This window comes from Pipistrellus hanaki (genome assembly GCF_964339955.1).
Source record: "Pipistrellus hanaki genome assembly, chromosome: 9".
In the NCBI taxonomy this organism is placed as follows: domain Eukaryota; kingdom Metazoa; phylum Chordata; class Mammalia; order Chiroptera; family Vespertilionidae; genus Pipistrellus; species Pipistrellus hanaki.
In genome coordinates, this window is record NC_140511.1 from 17,796,797 (window position 1) to 17,816,901 (window position 20,105).

General features: G+C 42.0%; 1 protein-coding gene across 1 annotated transcript in view; it reads right to left on the bottom strand.

Moving 5' to 3' along the window:
- Positions 1-514: 514 nt before the first annotated feature.
- The window catches only part of SLC35F2 (solute carrier family 35 member F2), a 39,574-nt gene continuing 19,983 nt past the window's right edge, over positions 515-20,105 (bottom strand). The window contains exons 2-8 of the mRNA XM_084895153.1: positions 17,689-17,864; positions 15,440-15,567; positions 10,329-10,488; positions 9,348-9,504; positions 8,206-8,258; positions 7,364-7,518; positions 515-1,509 (exon numbers count right to left, since the gene is read on the bottom strand). Coding sequence (XP_084751279.1) covers positions 1,324-1,509; positions 7,364-7,518; positions 8,206-8,258; positions 9,348-9,504; positions 10,329-10,488; positions 15,440-15,567; positions 17,689-17,864 — 1,015 coding nt within the window. The 3' untranslated portion in view covers positions 515-1,323. The remainder of the gene's footprint in view (positions 1,510-7,363; positions 7,519-8,205; positions 8,259-9,347; positions 9,505-10,328; positions 10,489-15,439; positions 15,568-17,688; positions 17,865-20,105) is intronic.

The window sequence follows — 20,105 nt, forward strand, 5'->3', positions numbered from 1 at the left end:
GGATTTCACTCTAAAAGGGAAATTAAAATAATTTTAAAGTATGTATTCCAGCAAATCATCTGTGAGCTCACTCTGAATTCCCTTTCATCCCAGCAGAGCCACAAAGAGATAGGTTTATTTTACCTTACAGAAGACATGATTCTGAAAAGTTGGATGTGAAGAAATCTGAGTATATTAAGTCATTTAAAATCAACGATGGAGCTCGGCCGGTGTGGCTCAGTGGTTGAGCATCAACCAGGAACCAAGAGGTCACGGTTCGATGAGGTCAGGGCACATGCCCGGGTTGTGGGCTCAATCCCCAGTGTGGGATGTGCAGGAGGCAACCGATCAATGATTCTCCCTCATCATTGATGTTTCTATCTCTCCCTTCCTCTCTGAAATCAATAAAAATATATTTTAAAAAATAAAATAAACCAACAAGGGAAACTGGTTAACCAAAAAAACCACAGTGGGTGTATTTCCATAAAATCAGAAATCGTTTAATAATGTGAACACTTACTCTCAGGTTCTTTTATTATATTTTTATTTGAGAAAAAAAAAAAAAAAGCTTACATGCAGTTTTTGTAAAGTTGCACACTGGTCGCAGGTATCATAATGATGCTGCCTATGAACACATTCATTGAAGGAGTATCGTAAAAATCTCACGGAGCGTAGGTGGTTGTAAGAAATGGGGCGGCATCCTCTTTAACCATGAAGAGAGGATTCCTAGGTTTGCAGCACTCCCCTTCAAAGTTCTACGGCGCTCACGATTGTGTCTCAATCGTGATCACGGTTCCCCGGCTCTGTCCCCCCCACCCCCCACCCCACCCCCACGTTCCTGCTGTGTGCCATCAGTCCCCAGGCCTCAGCTGTGGCTTGTGGCAACGGCTGCCTCAGAAGGACAAAACCGAGAAGCCCCCAGCAGAGGAAACCTACTCTAAAACTGCCCTGGACTGCCCCTCCTCCTGACCACAGCCCCTCCTAGCCAGCCCTGTGCTGAGGCTGGCTCAGTGGTGGGCTCTGCCCCATCCTGCTCGCCCACCTGTGCCTCCGAGGCCCCAGAATGGGGCCCACCCCCTGTCTCCTGACACTCACAGTACTGGTCCTCACACACCCAGAAGCCCAGTCCTCCTCGCCGTGGCTTCTGCTTCATCTCGGCATTTCCACTGGGGAGACAGCCCTTTGTAGCATCTCACCGATGGGCCCCATTTGATGCCACGAGTGTTTGCTCTCAGTCGGGTAACTCTCCGGGTTTCCACCCAGCAGGCAGACGCTCTGCTTGGTCCCTGCGGCAGCTCCCCGCTTCCCAGGAGGCCCCAGGAGGGCGGGCCCCTTCTTCTCCAGCTACAGGAACGCGGAGTGGGCCTCCGGGAGGCTCTCCTCCAGCTTCAGGCCCAGGTTGTCGATGCCAATGCTGGGGGCCGGGGGCACGCTGCTCTCCGCCGGCTCCGCCGTGCGCGTGGGGGTGGAGCAGTACAGAATGAAGCCCACCATGATGACGGTGAAGGACAGGATGTAGAGCCCCGAAAACTAGGAGGAGAGAAGGACAGCTGAGGAGGATGCGCCCACACGCACACACAGCTTTGCAGCTGCCTCTTGCCAAAACCCTCCTGTGTACGTGTAAACGCCTGGTCTCCGGCCACGTGCCCCGCACATCAGCCGACTGGCTACCTTCAGCTCCAGGAAATGGAACTTGCCTTTTTCTGTGACAACCTAGCGGCACCCCACCACACAACCAGCCCCACTTAATTAAGAGAATGAAAGGTGAGTGGATTCCAAGTAGAGATCCCAATTCAGACCCAAGGCACAGCTTCCAAGATTGGTGTGAAACAGGAGCACAGAATCTAAGATAAAATGTGGGTGCACAGCCCTGGCCAGGTGACTAAGGTGGTTGAAGCATCATCCTGTACACCCAAAAAGGTCGTGGGTTCGATTCTCGGTCACGGGCACGTACCTAGGTTGCAGGTTCGATCCCTGGTCCTGGTGGGGCGCATGTGGGAGGCAACGAATTGATGTGTCTCTCGCACATCGATGTTTCTCTCTCTCCTTCTCTTTCTCTCTCTCCCCACCTCCCTACCTCCTTTCCACTCTCTCTAAAAATTAAATGGGAAAATTATCCTTGGGTGAGGATGAATAAAATTAAGTAAATTAATAATAAGTACTCTGCATATTTGAATTAAGGGTCCATACAAAAGTTCAAATTTAAGGAAATTAGTATTTGTTTTTAACAAATAAAACACAGAAAAATATGAAAAATAAAACACAGAAAGAGAATAAGGAAAGACTGACCAAGAAGGATGTAATAAAACTTAGGGAAACTATGCAGCATAATGAGTGTGTAATTAAATACCCAGAATCATGTAGGTTTTTTTCTTTGGAACAAACAAGCACAATTTATAAGTGGCCCTGATAACCTGATTGCAAATTAAAAATAGGGGGGGTGCTACTTAATTCAAGCCAATAAATATTTTTAATTAGCTTAGATTTCATAGCATGCCCAATAAAAACAGTTCTAATCAGGGGATAACAAAGAAAAACAATAACAAAACAGAATGGGTTGGGAAAAGAGAGAGAAGGATGAGAGACACAGAGAGAGAAGAAAAAGCAAGATACACTCTCCATGGTAAAAGAAAAAGCTAAGTAGGTTTTAGAATGAGTATTGGGTAGATTTCTATATATATATATATCTTTTATTATTGTTGATTTTTTACAGAGAGGAAGGGAGAGGGATAGAGAGTTAGAAACATCGATGAGAGAGAAACATCAATCAGCTGCCTCCTGCACAGCTCCTACTGGGGACGTGCCCACATACAAGATACATGCCCTTCACCAAAATCGAACCTGGTACCTTTCAGTCTGCAGGCCAATGCTCTAACCACTGAGCCAAACCAGTTAGGGCATTAGGTAGATTTCTGGTCATCTCCAGCTGGGGGCTTCTGCGGGTCACCATTGGCTCAAGGGTGACGCTCAATTACTTCTTACCCTTGAGCCTTTAGAGCTGCTTAAGTATGGGAAGGGCCACAGCCCTCCCCAAGGCAGAGAAGCCTTCACTGGATCCAGTGGTGACACAAAGCCAGTGTAAATGTCAAGTTACCATTGCCTTTAATTCTTGGATCTAATATGCTGCACGGTACCCTATGCATAGCTGGTGTTTAATAATGTTTATTGGGGTAGTGGCGGGGGGGGGGGGGGGGGATTCAGAGAATATTAGAGGTAGAAAAAGTTAAAGCTATTTAGAGTAGGTACCCTGAACTTTTTAGGTTGGTATTATGAAAGTTAACCATGCTCTCTTATAAAATATTCAGTAATTGAGGGAGAACCTACGTAACTTATTCAAACATGTCCTGTTTGGTTTGATGGTTCTAAATATTTAGAAGAAAAAGCATCCTGTCCCTCTTAAGAAGACAGGTGATTAAATCGAGGCACCTGTATTAGAAGAGAGAGACGGATAGGGAGTGCGGTAAATCTCCTAAATTAGACACTCTAACTTTTTTCCTCTTTTTAAAATTCTGCCCTTGTGTCTGGATCTATACAGGAAGCTTCTGTGGATACTCTGTTCAATGGGTATTTACTCAAGATCAGTTCCAAAGGAGGCAGACTCTGACACAGATGAGTGTAGAAAATTTTAATTCTCTTTTTCAACTGTGTTTCAAAAAATCAGAGCCAGTTTGTTTAGATACTACAATTTTAATAATTGGAGGTACACTGGGCTTATGATTCTGTCTTTTAAAACTATTTTTACCAGAGAGGGTCGAACCTGCATTGCCACCATCTGTCCATCATCCAGATATCATTGATGACATGTATACATAAGGAACTATTTGACATTGAAACTGGGTCTCAGAACTGTTGGACATTGAAATTGGGACTCAAACGGTTTTTGTTATTATATGTTTATTTCTAGTCTGCAGTTGCAAGATTTTTCAAAGAAAAGAAATAGGGAAAATATAGTTATAGAGATAAAGAACCATTAAACAGACTATCAAACTATAGCGGGAAGGCAAGGGAGGCTGGGGGTGGGGGGCTGTAAGAGATCAATCGAAGGACTTGTACGCATGCATATAAACATAACCAATGGATACAAGACACAGGGGGGGGGGCAGGTGAGGGCATATGTGGGGGGGTAGAGGAGGCTGGGGGGAGGTCAAGGGGGAGAAAAAAGGAGACATATATACTACTATTTGTAATGCTTCAAACAATAAAAGAAAAAAGAAAAAAAATGCTAGGTATCTTCTTTATTCTTCTTTATGCTTCATATTTGGTTTCCCACGTCTGTAACTGACTCTGAAAATCACAGAAGACCCGCTCTTTGCTCTGTCTTGAAATGACCTTTGACCAAGAGCAGCGAAATCTGATCTGATACAAGAGTGAACTGCTAGGCATGCAGAGTCAAGGAAACAAAAATCAAAACAGCTAGAAAGGAATTTACAGTTTGTAGTCTCCAATTTGGAGAATAATTTAAAGTCATGTGGCCGGGAAAACGGCACACAGAAGGGTGTTCACATAGTACAGTTAGAGCAGTTAAGGAGCAAATATTTACATTAAGGGAGCTTCCAGCAGTTTGGTAGTGACAAGGGTACTTTTACCTCTAAGCTTTTATTTCTTTAACCTTACTTCCTCCTGGGACATTACTTTACTTATGAGGGACAGTTAAAGTTAAACTACTAAAGCTAAATCAGTAGGTTCAGTTAAAAAAAAAAAAAAAAAAAAAAAAGCACAGGTGAGCAGGGCCATTAGTCACACTGTTGGACTCGGGCTTTCTTTGGGCTCTGGTAGCTATCAACTGGCCTTGAACTGCAGAATAGAAACACCATCATCTTCTAGTGGTGGCTCTGTGAAATGCAAGCTCAGCACCACAGAACAACTCACTCTCATAGGAAAAGAAATCTAAGCCTGTCAGGGTCACTCTGATTCACTTTGACAATTTTTTACTGTTTAATGCTGCTAAAAAAATAAAAAATAAAAAAATGGGCAGTTAGGGGCAACCAGGATGGCAGGGGAGGGCAGTTGTGGGCAATCTTAGTTCAGGAATTACTACATGTAACAAGAGCAATTCCAGCAGTTAGGGGTGACCAGGCCTGCAGGGGAAGGCAGTTGGGGGCAACCAGGCCTGCAGGGGAGGGCAGTTGGGGGCAATCAGCCCAGCAGGGGAGGGCAGCTGTGGGCAATCTTAGTTCAGGAATACCTTAACCAGCAAGTTTGCAAAGATAACTAACAGCTGATTCTTGTCACGTGTACCTGGCAAGGCAAAATAGTTTCCACTCCTTACGTAGAAATGTCTGAGAATCCACTGAACGAGGCAGTGTGAGTTCATAGCCAATTCCTGGGCACAGTGTAAAACCAGTGCCAAAGATTTCTGCCTGGATACAAAATTGTTCAAAAACCAAGAAATATGGTTGCTATTCCCTGCTGAAACTAAAATTACCAAGTGACAGCCACCATCCCAACTATGTGTTCACCCTAACTATTTGTTGCAAAGAGAGCAAACAGGTCCAGAAGCATTCACTGCAGGTATGCTAAGGAAAGACGAATCTCTAAGGCAGCAGTTCTCAAAATGTGGCCTAAAGACTCTTGAAGGTCAAAGTTTGTAAGGTCAAAACTCTTTTTATAATTACACCAACATGCAATTTGCCTTTTTCACCTTCATTCTCGTAGAAGCGCACAATGGAAGATTCCAGAGACTACATGATGTGTGATATCACAAAGCAGAATGAAGAACCAGATGCGGAATTTCAGCTATTTTCCATTAAGCCAAACATTAAAGAGATTTTTTTTTAATTGTGAATCAATACCATTTTTACTATGTTTTTTTTTAATTTTTGGAAATATATGTTTTTTTAAAAAAATGTTTTATGCTAACATATGTTTTTCATTTTCTTTATGAGTTAATAAATATTGTTTAAGTATCTCAGTTTTAAATTCTGATATGATAAATCATAGAAATAAGTGAACTGCATTTAAATTTTTAATTTTTAAGCATTTAAAGGGGTCCTGATATCAAAAAGTATGAGAACTGCTGTCCAAAGAGTTTTTAAATTAGCTGTGAAGTATAGAAGAAAAAAAAAATCTCCCTATTTGGTTCTTTCTAATGCATGAGACTTTACCTTGATAAATAAGCTTGAGATTCACATCTTATTCATGACAACAAGAAAAAACATGCAGTGCATAGAAGACTACACTGTAAGACTGATAAGCCTTTGTTTCCTCACTTCTAAAATGAGATCATTCATTCTGTAATTTTCGAGGGAAGGTGAAGCAGACTCTCTGGAGACACTATCTTTGCTCTCCTGTTTCCCTTGAAGACACTGATCCATTCCCTCCCACCCACTCTCCTTGAGAATTACTACATGTAACAAGAGCAGTTCCTAATGGGAGCAGGCTATTCTTTGGAATGCTGTGAGGTTTCGGAGACAGAAAAAGTCTGAAAAACCACTAGATTGAATTACCTTTAAGGTCCCTTCTAGATATAAAATTACCATCACTACATGCATGATAATACAATGATCTCCTTCCTTTCCACCGGGTACCACAGACTCTATCTGTGTAGTAGGATTCGCAGCATGCAAGTGTATCAAACCAACATGTTGTAAACCTTAAATTTATACACTTCTCAATTATCCTATATAATAAAGAGGTAATATGCAAATTGACCCTCTTGTCCTCACACAAGATAGAGTCCCCCTGGGGGCAAAGATGGTCACCACAAGATGGCCAGAAGGGGAGGGATAGTTGTAGGTGATCAGGCCAGCAGGGAAGGGCAGTTGGGGGCAACCAGGCCTGCAGGGGAGGGCAGTTGGGGGCAAATGGGCTGGAAAGGGAGTAGTTAGGCACTGATCAGGCTAGCAGGGGAGTAGTTTGGAGGTGATCAGGCTGGCAGGCAAAAGAGCGGTTGGGAGCCAGCAGTCCCAGATTGTGAGAGGGATGTCCGAGGGTCCCAGATTAAAGAGGGTGCAGGCTGGGCTGAGGGACACCACCCAGTGCACAAATTTTGTGCACTGGGCCTCTAGTATCTCAATAAATCTGGAGGGGGGAAAGCTCAGGATGCCCAACCTGAGATGGTCTCTCAAAGTCAACAGTAGCTCTGGGGTTTCTTGTTTATCACCAGGCAGCATGCATTAGCATTTCCAATGCAATGGTGTTATGGGCCATACCAAAGAGGAAATCCACTGCATTTCACCTTTTAGAAAAACCTAGAAAAACAAGTCTTATTTGGGCCAATTTTCCAACTTGGAAGCAATAACAAAGGGAATGAGGACTGTGCAATAAAATTTTTGCCAAGAGGATAAGAAGGTTTTACTTTTGGGTCTAAAGTCTTAAAGAAACCTACTCCTTCTTTTGGACGAACCAAAGTGTTCTTATTTGAACATGGATTCTATTTACTTACCTGATAGCCAAAGAGAAAGAGTCCAAAGAAAAGACTGTAGAGATCAGCTGTCAGGATGCCCAGGTTCACTGAGGTGGCACTGGTAACTTTAATCACCAGTGGCATGAAGCTGTACAGACAGAACATACAGAGGGCAAATGCCACGAACAGCAGGGCTGTGAAAACATGGAAGAAATCAGAAGGCAACGTGCTAAAAAAAAAAAAAAAAAAAAAAAAAAAAATGCTGCCATTTAAAACTGCTGGTCCTTTAACATACAATCTACAAAGCCCCTTGTTAGTATCAGCATTGCAAATGATACACACCACACCCACACAGAAAGAGAAAAAAATAGAAGAAGAAGAAGAAGAAGGAGAACAACAACAACAACAACAACAACAACAACAGCAAGATGTGATGTAGGTAAAAGACTTCAAAAATTCAACAGGGTGTTGAATAATCAAGCAAACAACCTTCACAAAAAGTCTGCACACTGAAGATACAGTTCTAGTAATTGAAAGCTAATGTGACAAAGGTCTTTCTTGTTCAGAATTCCTGGTAAAGAAAGGCTATTCCTGAAGGCAAAGATTAAAAATTAACTTCTATGGAGGTTCATTTACAAGTTCTCGGAAAAAACGCAATGCAAACCACTATAGTGTGTCTTGAATTACTCTGTGATTTTACAAAAATGCCTAAGTATGAATTACTCTGTGATTTTACAAAAATGCCTAAGTATGAATTACTCTGTGATTTTATAAAAATGCCTATTATTAAAATGAAGTATTTATCTCTTGATGTGTGTCTTAGTCATAGGAAAGGATACTGACTAAAACTGTCTAAAAAGAATGATCATTCATGTACATACCAATTTTCCAGTTCCAATGAATGCTGGCAATATCCGTATATTCCACAAGCAATCTAAGGTTAAAGCAAGAGGTCACAGAGAGGCCCGCACACCAGTTTTCACCATTGTATAAGCACTTAGTTGCTATACTTCAAATAAGGTAAGGAATTATGTTGACTTTTGAATTTTTCTTAGAGTATAAAAATAACTATTTTTTTAAAAAAATGACAAAGAAGAGCCCAGCTTGTCTGGCTCTGTGGTTGAGCGAGGATTCGACCTATGAACCTGAGGACATGGTCTGATTCCCGGTCAGGGCATGTGTCCTAGTTGCAGGCTTGATCCCCAGTGTGAGGCGTGCAGGAGACAGCTGATCAATATTTCTCTCTCATTATAGATGTATCTCCCCCCCCCCTCTCTCTCTCTCTCTCTCTCTCTCTCTCTCTCTCCTTCTCCCTCTCCCTCTCCCTCTCCCTCTACCTTTCTCTCTGAAATCAATAAAAATATTATTTTAAATGACAAAGAATAAAACCAAAAAGACCCATAAACATATTTGACTGTCTTAAAGCACATATTTTACTGTCTTAAAGCACTCTTCAATAGCAGTCAGCTATAGGAGAAAAATATGATATTGTGTTTTCCCTTTGGATAGGAAGTTAATATTTTTTGGAAATAATTGATAGACTCTTTACTGGTACTGCCTCTACCACAGGTATAAGAAAATGAGACATAATTCTTAACATTTCAAAAATCCTCTAATATACAGGTAGCAAGTTACTGATTTTTTTTTTTTTTTCAATTTAAATTCTTTATTATCTAAAGTATTACATGAGTCTCCCTTTTCCTCCCATTGACCTCTCCCTGGCTGCTCCCATCCCCAAGCACATGCCCCGTACTGCCTGTGTCCATTGGTTATGCTCCTATGCATGCATACAAGCCTTTGGTTGATCTCCTACCCCCTCAGCCCCCACCTTCCCTCATAGGTTGTACAGTCTGCTTGATGTCTCTGGTTCTATTTTTGTTCATATGTTTACGTTGTTCATTAGAGCAAGTTACTGATTTTAAATGTGAGTCTGGGCTAAATAAATAAGGAATATTAGTAGTTGGAGAGTAATAACCTATGACATACTTGCTAATTTTGTTTTTAAGGAAAAATTTAGACTTACAGCTGTATGCCACTGATGATTGTTCCGAAGAAGCCCAGCATTCCTAAAAACTCCCGTCTGCTCAGCTTCTTCACAATGTACTCTTCACACACATTAGAAATGGCATAGAGGGAAGCCCCGACAAGAACCAAGACGTCACCAATCAGAACATTACTGCCTACAAGAAGACAAGCCACAAAAAGGAACAATCATCAATAGGAAAACCTCTTTAGCTTGCTCCGAGGAGTTTATGTGGCTAGTGTTCACTTAAGATTAAGATTTTAAGGAAGAAGAAACCCTGATTTCTAGAAGTTTAAAGACTCTTGATCTTCTTACTTTCTGGCACAATTCTGCTGTGATTTTTCATATTTTGACGGTTCAAGAGACTAATAGACTGTGGTATATGCCTTAATATGAGGTCTCAGAAAATTATTCTATGGCATGAGAAATAATGGAATTTATTGAAGGGAATTAATTTATAATGATAAGGAAGGTAGGTAAGCAAGGTCATTTCTCTCTTAATGGAGATATTTAAGTCACTGGTAGATTAGGTGAACTCATAGACCTTATTGAGATTTACACCATCAATTGCCTGAACCTTGACCCAAAGAATATCAAAGTATTTTCATCAATAGAGTCGACACAAAGTCTCTATTTGATTTAAAAAGAAAAAAAGAAAAAGAATCTACATTATATTTTCTAATAACTAATCCAAATGTATGGACCAGAAGAAGATTGCAAATATATAAAGAAATTTATTTCGTGAAAAGAAACAAAACCAGTGTGAAAAAAGGAACAAGAATTGTGGGCAGGTAGAACATAAAGAGTGCTTTGTGGAAATGGTTACTATACCCAGAAGCAAGTAAATCTGAAAATAAAATTGAAAAGATAGTTAACCAGGACATGTTTCCTGCATTGTACTGTATATTTAAAAAATAAAAGTGAAAACCTAAGCAACATTTTTCTCTGGGACTGAACCAGAAAGAAGTCACACAGTCTTACCTGAATTGTCTTCCCTCCCTGATAATATGTCTGCACCAACCATAGTTCCGACGCCCAGCAGACAGACAGCCACGGCAACAAAATGGATCACTCTGTACCTCGCATAAAGAATGAACCAGGAGAGAGCCATCAACACAGGAATTCCAAAGCAATCCAAAAGCTGCATGGAAGGAGAAACAGACAGCTTAGAACACCTCTCATTAGCTAAAGATAAGTGATTAAGTAATAATAAAAGTTAGCAATTATGCCTGGCCAGCATGGCTCAGTGGTTGAGCATTGACTATGAACCAGGAGATCATGGTTTGGTTCCCAGTCAGGGCACATACCCATGTTGCATGTTCAATCCCCAGTGTGGAGTGTGCAGGAGGCTGCCAATCGATGATTTTTTCTCATCTTTGATGTCTCCATCTCTCTCTCTCTCTCTCTTCCTCTCTGAAATCAATAAAAATATATTTACAAAAAAAAAAAGAGAGAAAAAGCAAAATATAGTGCCCTTTGAGTGCTGCCTGTCATAATACCATTAAAATAATAATAATAATAATCCTATATAATGAAGAGGAAATATGCAAATTGACCATCACTCCAACACACAAGATGGCCGCCCCTATATGGTCAAAGATGGCAACCCCCATGTGGACACAAGATGGCCACCACAAGATGGCTGGCAGGAGAGAGCAGTTGGAAGGGATCAGGCCTGCAGGGAAGGGCAGTTGGGGGCGACCAGGCTGGTACAGGTGACCAGATCGTCCCACTTTTGGCGGGACAGTCCCGATTTTTAACAATTTTTCCCACGTCCCATGGCATTTTGAAAAAGTCCCGATTTTTGGGAAGAGTCTTTCCAATCTTTCTAAAAAATCAGGACTTTTTTAAAATGCCGTGGGACGTGGGAAAAATTGTTGAAAATCGGGACTGTCCCGCCAAAAGCGGGATGATCTGGTCACCTTAAGTTAGGGACAACAAGGCTGGCAAGGGAAGGAAGTTAGGGTGACCAGGCCAGGAGGGGAGGGCAGTTGGGGGTGACCAGGCCGGCAAGGAAGGGCAGTTAGGGGCAATCAGGCCAGCAGGGGAGCAGTTAGGTGTCTATCAGGCTGGCAGGGGAGTGGTTAGGGGATGATCAGGCTGGCAGGCAGATGAGTGGTTGGGAGCCAGCAATTCCTCTAGGCGTCCCAGATTGGAGAGGGTGCAGGCTGGGCTAAGGGAAACCCCACCCCATGCATGCACGAATTTTGTGCACCGGGCCTCTAGTAATAAATAAAATAAAAATCAAAGAGATATAGCCCTGGCCAGCTCTGTGATTACAGTGTCGGCCTACGGACCATAGGGTTGCAGGTTCAATTCCCAGCCTGTGTTGAGGGTTCAATCCTTGGTCCCTGGTGGGTTGGTTGGGGCACATATGGGAGGCAACCAATCAATGTGTTTCTCTCAGATTGATGTTTTTCTGTATTTATATCTCCCCTCCCTCCTTTTCCTCCCCTCTACTCGCTCTAAAAACCAATGGAAAAAACACCCTCATTCGAGGATTAACAAACAAACAAAAGTCTGAGAGATAGTTGCTCAACCCAGGAATTCTGCCCAAGGGCCTATGCAAATAATCTCCACGTTCCCTCCTGTGTGTTATCCTTAAGCTCAATAAGCAAACTTTCCTTCCTGCTTGTACCCATTCCCTCGGACAACAAATATTTCAGAATGGAAAACACGGAAAGAAGCTGGAATGTAGAGAAAAAGAGCCCCCAGCCCTGTCCTCAGTAGCTCACACAGGGCTAGACAGACGTGGCATACATAATCACACAGCCAGATATTTAGCTGCCATTGGGGTAAGAGCTACAAAAAAAAAAACAACTCCTGGTTATTATGAGAAAGCAAGAAGACACCATCTCCCTGCCAGAGTCCAACCTCACTTTATCAGACAAACACCTGCTCAGAGCAAATACTCTGGCTTGTCATCACCTGTAGATCCTGGGTCCAGAAAATATTTGCTACACCCTACTATTGCCAGTCTGAAAAGCAGGGGGATTAAGAGTGACAAAATTATAGCAAATCCAAAATCACTTGTAAGATAAAGGAAAAACAGAGATTTCATTAGCTCAGTTCCTCACAAATTTTGAAAATTCAAGGATAAAAGATAGTCCTTATAATATTCTTCAATCTGCTGATTTGGTTTTTGTTTGTTTGTTTGTTTTTGTTTTTTGCATATCTTCTTGTTTTTAACCTTGTCCTGGATTCTCTCTATGTCTGTCTAATCTTGGACAGGGCAGGCCCCTGAATCTCCAGCGGCAGCCTGTTAGATCCTGCCCACTGCTGCTGGCTAACCGTCTTTCACTGCAGTCATTCCTGGAGTCAGATGCCTGTGAAAGAATGGGCACCTTGCCTTGTTATTTATTGCAGCTGCAGAACTCTAATCTCCTAAATGCTTCATCCAGCCTGCCTGGATAACAAAGCCTTGAACGATGCAAATGATAATAGCCTGTCCCAGGAGACACGCAGAATCTGGCCCTAATGACTTAAAGTCTCAACTACATTCCTTAAGCAAAAAGGAAAGAGTCTCTTGAAAACTCTCACGGGAGACTCCTTGTCCTTGAATTGTATCTTAAAATCAAACTTAAATTTGCTCTACTTTTAACAATTTTAGTGGGCAGTGAGTGGCCATATAAAGGAAACTGCCTAGACCAGTGGTTGGCAAACTCATTAAGCAACAGAGCCAAATAGCAACAGGATAATGATTGAAATTTCTTTTGAGAGCCAAATTTTTTAAACTTAAACTTCTTCTAATGCCACTTCTTCAAAATAGACTCACCCAGGCTGTGGAATTTTGTGGAAGAGCCACACTCAAGGGACCAAAGAGCTGCATGTGGCTCATGAGCCACCGTTTGCTGACCACTGGCCTAGGTCATGGTAAGAGTTCCAGACTCCCCCGGCCCCCCACCAACTGTGTGAGTTACCACCAGTCACCCTCTAAGCCAAAATACGACATCAAGAGGTCAAACCAAATTATCTCCTCACACGTCTCTTCCAACTCCCAAACTCCAGGACTTCTTATCTTATATCTAGCACATCCAGCCATTTATCTACATGGAACCTCCTTTTCAAAATGTATTGTTTGTGACTCTGATGCTTTCAGTTCCAGGAGTCCCCCTATTTTAATTTGATCTTTATAAATTATTGTGCAGGCATAGAAAGCACGGTACTAAGTAAGACCCTGAGGGGACAGGGAAAGCATAAGTATAGCATTGAGTTAGCCCAGCCAGTGTGGTTCAGTGGTTGATCATCAGTCTATGAACCAGAAGGTCACGGTTCAATTCCCAGTCAGGGCACATGCGGGGGTTGCAGGCTCAATCCCCAGTCGGGAGCATGCAGGAGGCAGCCAATCAATGATTCTCTTTCATCATTGATGTTTCTATCTCTCCTTTTCCCTTCCTCTCTGAAATCAATAAAGATATTTTTAAATAAAAATAAATAAATGGTGATGGGGGGGGAAATAAATTAAAAAAATAAAAATATACCCCTTGCTAGAGCCCTAAGAACATAACTTTTGACAACCAAATGCTTAGGTTTTTCTAAGAGGCTACAAGACATTTTGGGTAGTATAAGGCATGAACTTCAGTCACAAAAATCCCAGTCCAAGTGTTTTAACACACCTTTGTGTTTAGACCTTGCACCAATTCAAATCTTCTAATTATTATTAGTCAGAGATCAAAGTTTCTGGAAATTATAGTCAAGTAATTGAATTATGTGTGAGGTTATGAGGGTAGATGTGACTAGAAAATGCTATTTGTTTAAAGTACAGTGAATACTATCTGTGATGAACTTCATCCTCTAAGAAACTAACTTCTGGTTTTAATTTTTATGAAGTTCTGGGTTTTTCCATGTCCCTCCTATAATGTCTGACAACAAATAGTTTCTATCAGGGATTTGAAACTCATGCCAGTCAAAACCCAAAAGGTCTGCTATGGACCATGCTTAGCACCATGTGACAGAAAAGAAGGCATTTAATAAAATGCATTCTGGTAATACCAGCACTTAATGTATATGCACACTGGGAAAATACTGAGTTTCCAATCTATCCTTATGTTTTCCAAATGAAGTAAGTCTCATCTCACTTCAATTTTTTCTACATTCCTAAAATTTGGAGATCAAATAAAACATCTCTGTTTTACATAATGAGAAAAGCAAAGCATCCGAAAGTTATAAATTCATTAAACAGTGAAGTCTAAACCTGGCAATGGCATCTATCTCACTTTCACCTCCATTTATAAAACATCTTGTTGTTAGTACTGGTGACTCAGCGTTGCGATACATCCCACAGTTTCCTAACGTTACAACTGCATCACGCACCCATCACCCAAAGCAAAGTCCCTTTCCATCCCCATGTATGCCCCCTTTGCTCACCTCTACGGCCCCACCCCCTTCCCATATGTTCTTTGCTTAATCTCTTCACCTTCTTTCATCCAGCCCCCCATCCTCCTCCTCTCGGACAGCAGTCAGTCTGTTCCATGCATCCATGTCTCCTTTGTTTATTAGATTCACACACACCCAACAAATTCCATTTTAAAAAGGCAACTGAATGGGTCTAACTCAACTCCACCGGCTAAAAAATCCTGTTGCATAGGAACAGATGTCTTTCAATCAAGCAAAAACTAATAAACAAATAAGGATACAAGCTTTGCCTTTGGCTACCATCTCTACCCAAGAGATCTAGCAGGTTCCGTCCAATCGCTCCTGTTTGAATACCCACTTGCAAACCTCCCACTTTTCTGTAGCACAAATGTGCAGCCACTTTCTATGCCATGTCTGAGCAACGTATAAAGCAGAGCTCTCGTCAACATCGCAGCATCGGTTGCCAACTAAATATTTATGCTTATTTGGGAAGACACGGTTCTAATATGCTACAGCATTTGCAGTTTGGGAACTCATTAACTCGTGTGCAAGTTCCCTAATCCCCAGGTGCTTACTCATCAGCGCATATGCTCCTCTGAAAACAGATAGCATCCACCTGTGCTTGGGTTTTCTTTGAGCGAACAGGTTTGCCACAAAATTAGGTTAGCACATGTGGGTTCGGATTCTTCTCTTAAAACTATATACTAATCCAAACTGGTCAAGGGACTCCCTCGCACCTGGACGCTGGTGAGAGTCGTGTACTGGTACGCTCTGACAATCAGGTAATTTGCTTCCACGTCTGCTAGGCCCAGCAGAATGTACTTCCACCATTTTCTTTTCAAGATGTGGAAAAGGCTGTCGGGGCCTGGTGGAAAGAAATCTGGGTTAGTACATGTGACTTGGAAAATGAAGCTGTGCATGTTTATTTATATTTACTGTGTATTTTGGAAGTGGCCCCTCCTAATGCGTACAATAGCTTCTACAAATTCCTACAACAGGTCAGCAGAATCAAATTTTTCTAGTATGAGACCCAGCTAAGGTGTCATCACAGACCAATTGTTCAATGGAAACACCAGAGAGAAAGTAAGTAGAGAAACGTGGTTAAATTCCCTTCTTCCTTGTGACAGAAATATAGCATCTAAAACAGGTTTGGATGTTGCCATTCCTGACAAGCTACCAATTATCCTAAGAAATGCGACGTTTTCTTATTAATTCACTAGAGGCCCAGTGCACGAAATCCATGCATGGGCAGGGTCCCTAGCAACTGCTGGCTGCTGGCCAGGGCCTCCCTTCCCCAGCTTCCAGCTGCCGGCCCAGGGCCTTCCTTCATTCCATGCCACCCCTTGATGGTGAGCGCACACATCATAGCAAGAGACTGAACTCCCAGTCAGTCGATCTCCCAAAGGGGCACTTTGCATATTAGGCTTTTATATATGTAACCTCCATTCATGGGCTTCTTCAAAGGAAACTCTGCAATGATCATTACTTTAAAAGAGATGTGCTTTCAAAAAAATAAAATTTAAAAAAGAGATGTTCTTTCAAGAGAAAAGTACATCAGTTATAAATTTGGAAAAAAGACTTAGTAGCACCATTGAAGAAACACCTTTTATTCACCAAATTCTATTTATTCAAGTTAACTACGATTCACTTCTTTAGAGAATCTAGCATCACAGGACAGAAGAGTTTGAACATAGATTGGAATGCTTATTGTAAGATAACCTACAAGGAAATAAAGGTAGTGAGAACCACAGGCCATTCCCCCCTCAAACCATTCCCACCTTCCCAGTATCAGTGTCCATTGGGTATGCTCGTATGCATGCATACAAGTCCTTTGGTTGCTCTCTAATCACCCCTCCCCTGCCATTTGTCTCTGGATTTATTCTTGTTCATCAAATTATGTTGATCATTATATCTCACATATGAGTGAGATCATGTGATATTTATCTTTCTCCGATTGGCTTATTTCACTTAGCATAATGCTCTCCAGTTCCATCTATGCTATTGAAAATGGTAAAAGTTCCTTCTTTTTTTTTTTTTTTTAATATATATATTGTATTGATTTTTTTACAGAAAGGAAGGGAGAGAGATAGAGAGTTAGAAAGATTAATAAGAGAGAATCATTGATCAGCTGCCTCTTGCACACACCCTACTAGAGGCCCAGTGCACGAAATCCATGCATGGGCAAGGTACATGCCCTTGACCGGAATCAAACCTGGGACCCTTGAGTCCACAGGCCGATGCTCTATCCACTGAGCTAAACCAGTTAGGGCAGTTCCTTCTTTTTTATAGTGGTATAGTATTCCATTGTGTAGATGTACCACAGTTTTTAATCCACTCACCTACTGATGGGCACTTAGGTTGTTTCCAAATATTACCTAATGTAAATTGTGCTGCTATGAACATAGAGATGTATATATCCTTTCTGATTGGTATTTCTGATTTCTTGGGATATAGTACTAGAAGTGGAATTATTGGGTCAAATGAGAGTTCCATTTTTAACTTTTTGAGGAAACTCCATACTGTCTTCCACCAAGGCTGCACCAGTCTGCATTCCCACCAGCAGTGCACGAGGGTTCCTTTTTCTCCACTTCCTCACCAGCACTTATAGTTTATTGATTTATTGATGATAGCCATTCTGACAGGTATGAGATGATGTCTCATTGTTGAAGTGCTTTTAATATTGTCTCTTAATCTTATCAACCTAACTTGTAATAGCATTTACACTTTTAATTTTTCTGACAACTTCTACTGTTCCAGTTTGGTGCTACTTATTTTAATCAACAATGCTAGGGTTTATGCATGAATCTCTAATCCGTACTTTCACAGAATTCAGAGGTGTCATACTTTTCTAATGGCATTTATAAAGGCAGCAATAGTTTTTCCTGTTCTTACTTTTGCCTCATGTTTCATTTTTTAAATGCCTAAAAACCACATTTTTAAATGAAGATAGGTCATTGAAAAAAGTTAATTCCCAGACTCAGCATACCTGATTGAAATGCCAGCATCACTGTATAAATGAGAAACAGCAAGCAATAGTTGATAAAGCTCTGAAGCATGGGAGTGTTCACTTTGTATTTTTCTGCCAAATACTGGCTGGTAATGGCTGTTCCACATATACACAAAGACAATATCTGACCCAGGGCAATTGTTTTCAAAATATTCCTAGAAAACAAAGAAGGAAATCTGAAAAACATGCAAGTAAGTTATACCTCTGACACAAACACAAACATGCACAACACACACATACAACATACACTTGAGTGCTCAACGAAAAGGGAAATGCCAGTTATTCCTGTTTTGTCATTATTCCATTTTTTTGCTTACTTCTTATGTTCAAAAATTAAAGTGTTGGATTATTTCCTCATCACCATTTATCCCCTCTATGCCCTTTTCTATCTCTACCGACTCCTCTCCCCCACCGCACTGTTGTCCACGGCCATGAGTAAAAGTGTTGCATTTTGAGATTTTATTCTCTTTTACATTTGATCACAAAAATACGTATTTCTCCATTTTACTGTCCACCCATTTAGAAATCATTTTGACTACTTAGCTATGTGATACACTATTTGAAGTGGGTTTGTGTGATTTTTAAAAACTCAGTTTTAACTTGTTTTAAGGCCTTTCTGTTTATTAAATGTTTAGCAGAGTCTCGTCCTTTCCTTCTCCTCGTCTTGATTTCTTCAACTAGAAGTAGGGGTTTTCAATGTTACCTACATGTTAGATTCACAGCGCCTTTTTTGTTTGTTTTTTATCTCTATTGTTGAAAGTATTGCATAGGTCCTCCTTTTTCCCCCTCACCCCCACCCCCCTACCCAACCCCGACTCAGGAAGAGGAGATCCCTAGGAACAACAACACGAGGAAGCACAGATTCACTGGGCAGGCCTTAGAGGCCACCTGTCCCAAGCCTCACATTGTCCCCCACCCTTCCCGAAAGGTCCCAGGCACCTCAATTTCTACTGCTCTCAAATGGAACTCACTACTCGCCCCTTGCCCCAAACCTGTTTCTCATCCTGTCTTCCTGTCCTGCTCAGTAGCCTCACAGCCATCCATGTAGTCTAGAAACCCAGACATCATGTCAGCACCTCCTCCCGAGAGCTAACGGGTGTGCTGGGCTTTGTGGAGTCTTTCATGTCATTCTCTACTTCCCGTTCACGCTGACATGGCTTTCAGCCAGGTCTCACTTTGGTCGGGGCCATTGTATTGGTTTTCTAACTGCTTCTCTGCCTTGTTCCCTTCTCATCAATCCTTCTTTTCCTAACCACCAGAGTCACTGTCAAAAATCCCTCTGGGTAAGTTTTTGCAAACTGGTGCAAATGGGTCACTGATGTGCTAAGGTAAAGAGTCGTGAGGACTCAGGATGGCCTGCTGGGGACTACCAGAGGCATCTATCCTCTGCAAGCAGTGTACTTGGAGCACCTACAATTATAATGACTTTCTATTTGTGCCACGAAGCCTAAAGGGACTGTTTGCTTTGAAGATACATCAAAGAGTGGAATTGTTAGTCTTAGGGCATAAGCATCTTCAAATTTCCTTATTTTGCCAGATAGCTCTTCAAAAGTTATATTCCTTCATGTTGTTTGCTCTTTGATCTCAAAAAGAAGGAGCTGAAAAGCCCCACCCTTCCCGGGGAGGAACAATAGCAGGAACTGGCCAGGGGCAGACATTTTATTAGGCTAGGGAAGCACATTTTATGCCCAGGTGAAGAAAAGGTTGAGATCTTGGTCCCACAGAGGCAGTAGTGTTCTCAGAGATGCTCTACCTATCCCTGGCAGGGTCCTCTGTGCTCACTTCCTCCTGAACGAGGCCCTGGTTCTGGATTTTAGGCTGCCCTATCCTAGACAAAAGAAAGTCTCCACATGGTCTTGTGGGGCCAAAGCCAGGAGTGGAAAAGTACATTTTGGGAGACAAGTGTCATGGTCCCCAGTCACATACTTCCCCAAGAAACCTGTGGTGAAGGGAACCTTGCCAAGGACATGGTTCCGGTTTTCCTGTATTTCATGGTTCAGTTGGCATCATCAGAGCACACATTCCCAACCTAATTCTCATCACCACCCTGAGGACAGTAGTCTTCCTCCACTCCTATTACCGAGGGGAGCGTGAGGCTCAGAGTGGCTCCAAACTCACCCACAGTCCCACAGATAGGGAAAGGCAGAGGAAGTCAGGACCCTTTGCTGTTAAAGGACTAGATGAGGGAGTTCAAAATTATTTCAAGAATCAGATCTAGGGAAATATCTCCTCTCCTGAAAGCAAGTCTCAGAACTGCAGAACTTCGGTGCTGTGGCCCATTTTTTTAGGTGAAGATACTGTGGCCCAGAAGAGGGAAGCGTTTTGCCTAAGATCACACAGGAGCAGAGCTGATGCCCAAATTTTCTGATTATTAAACATCTGCTGCCCCCACTACA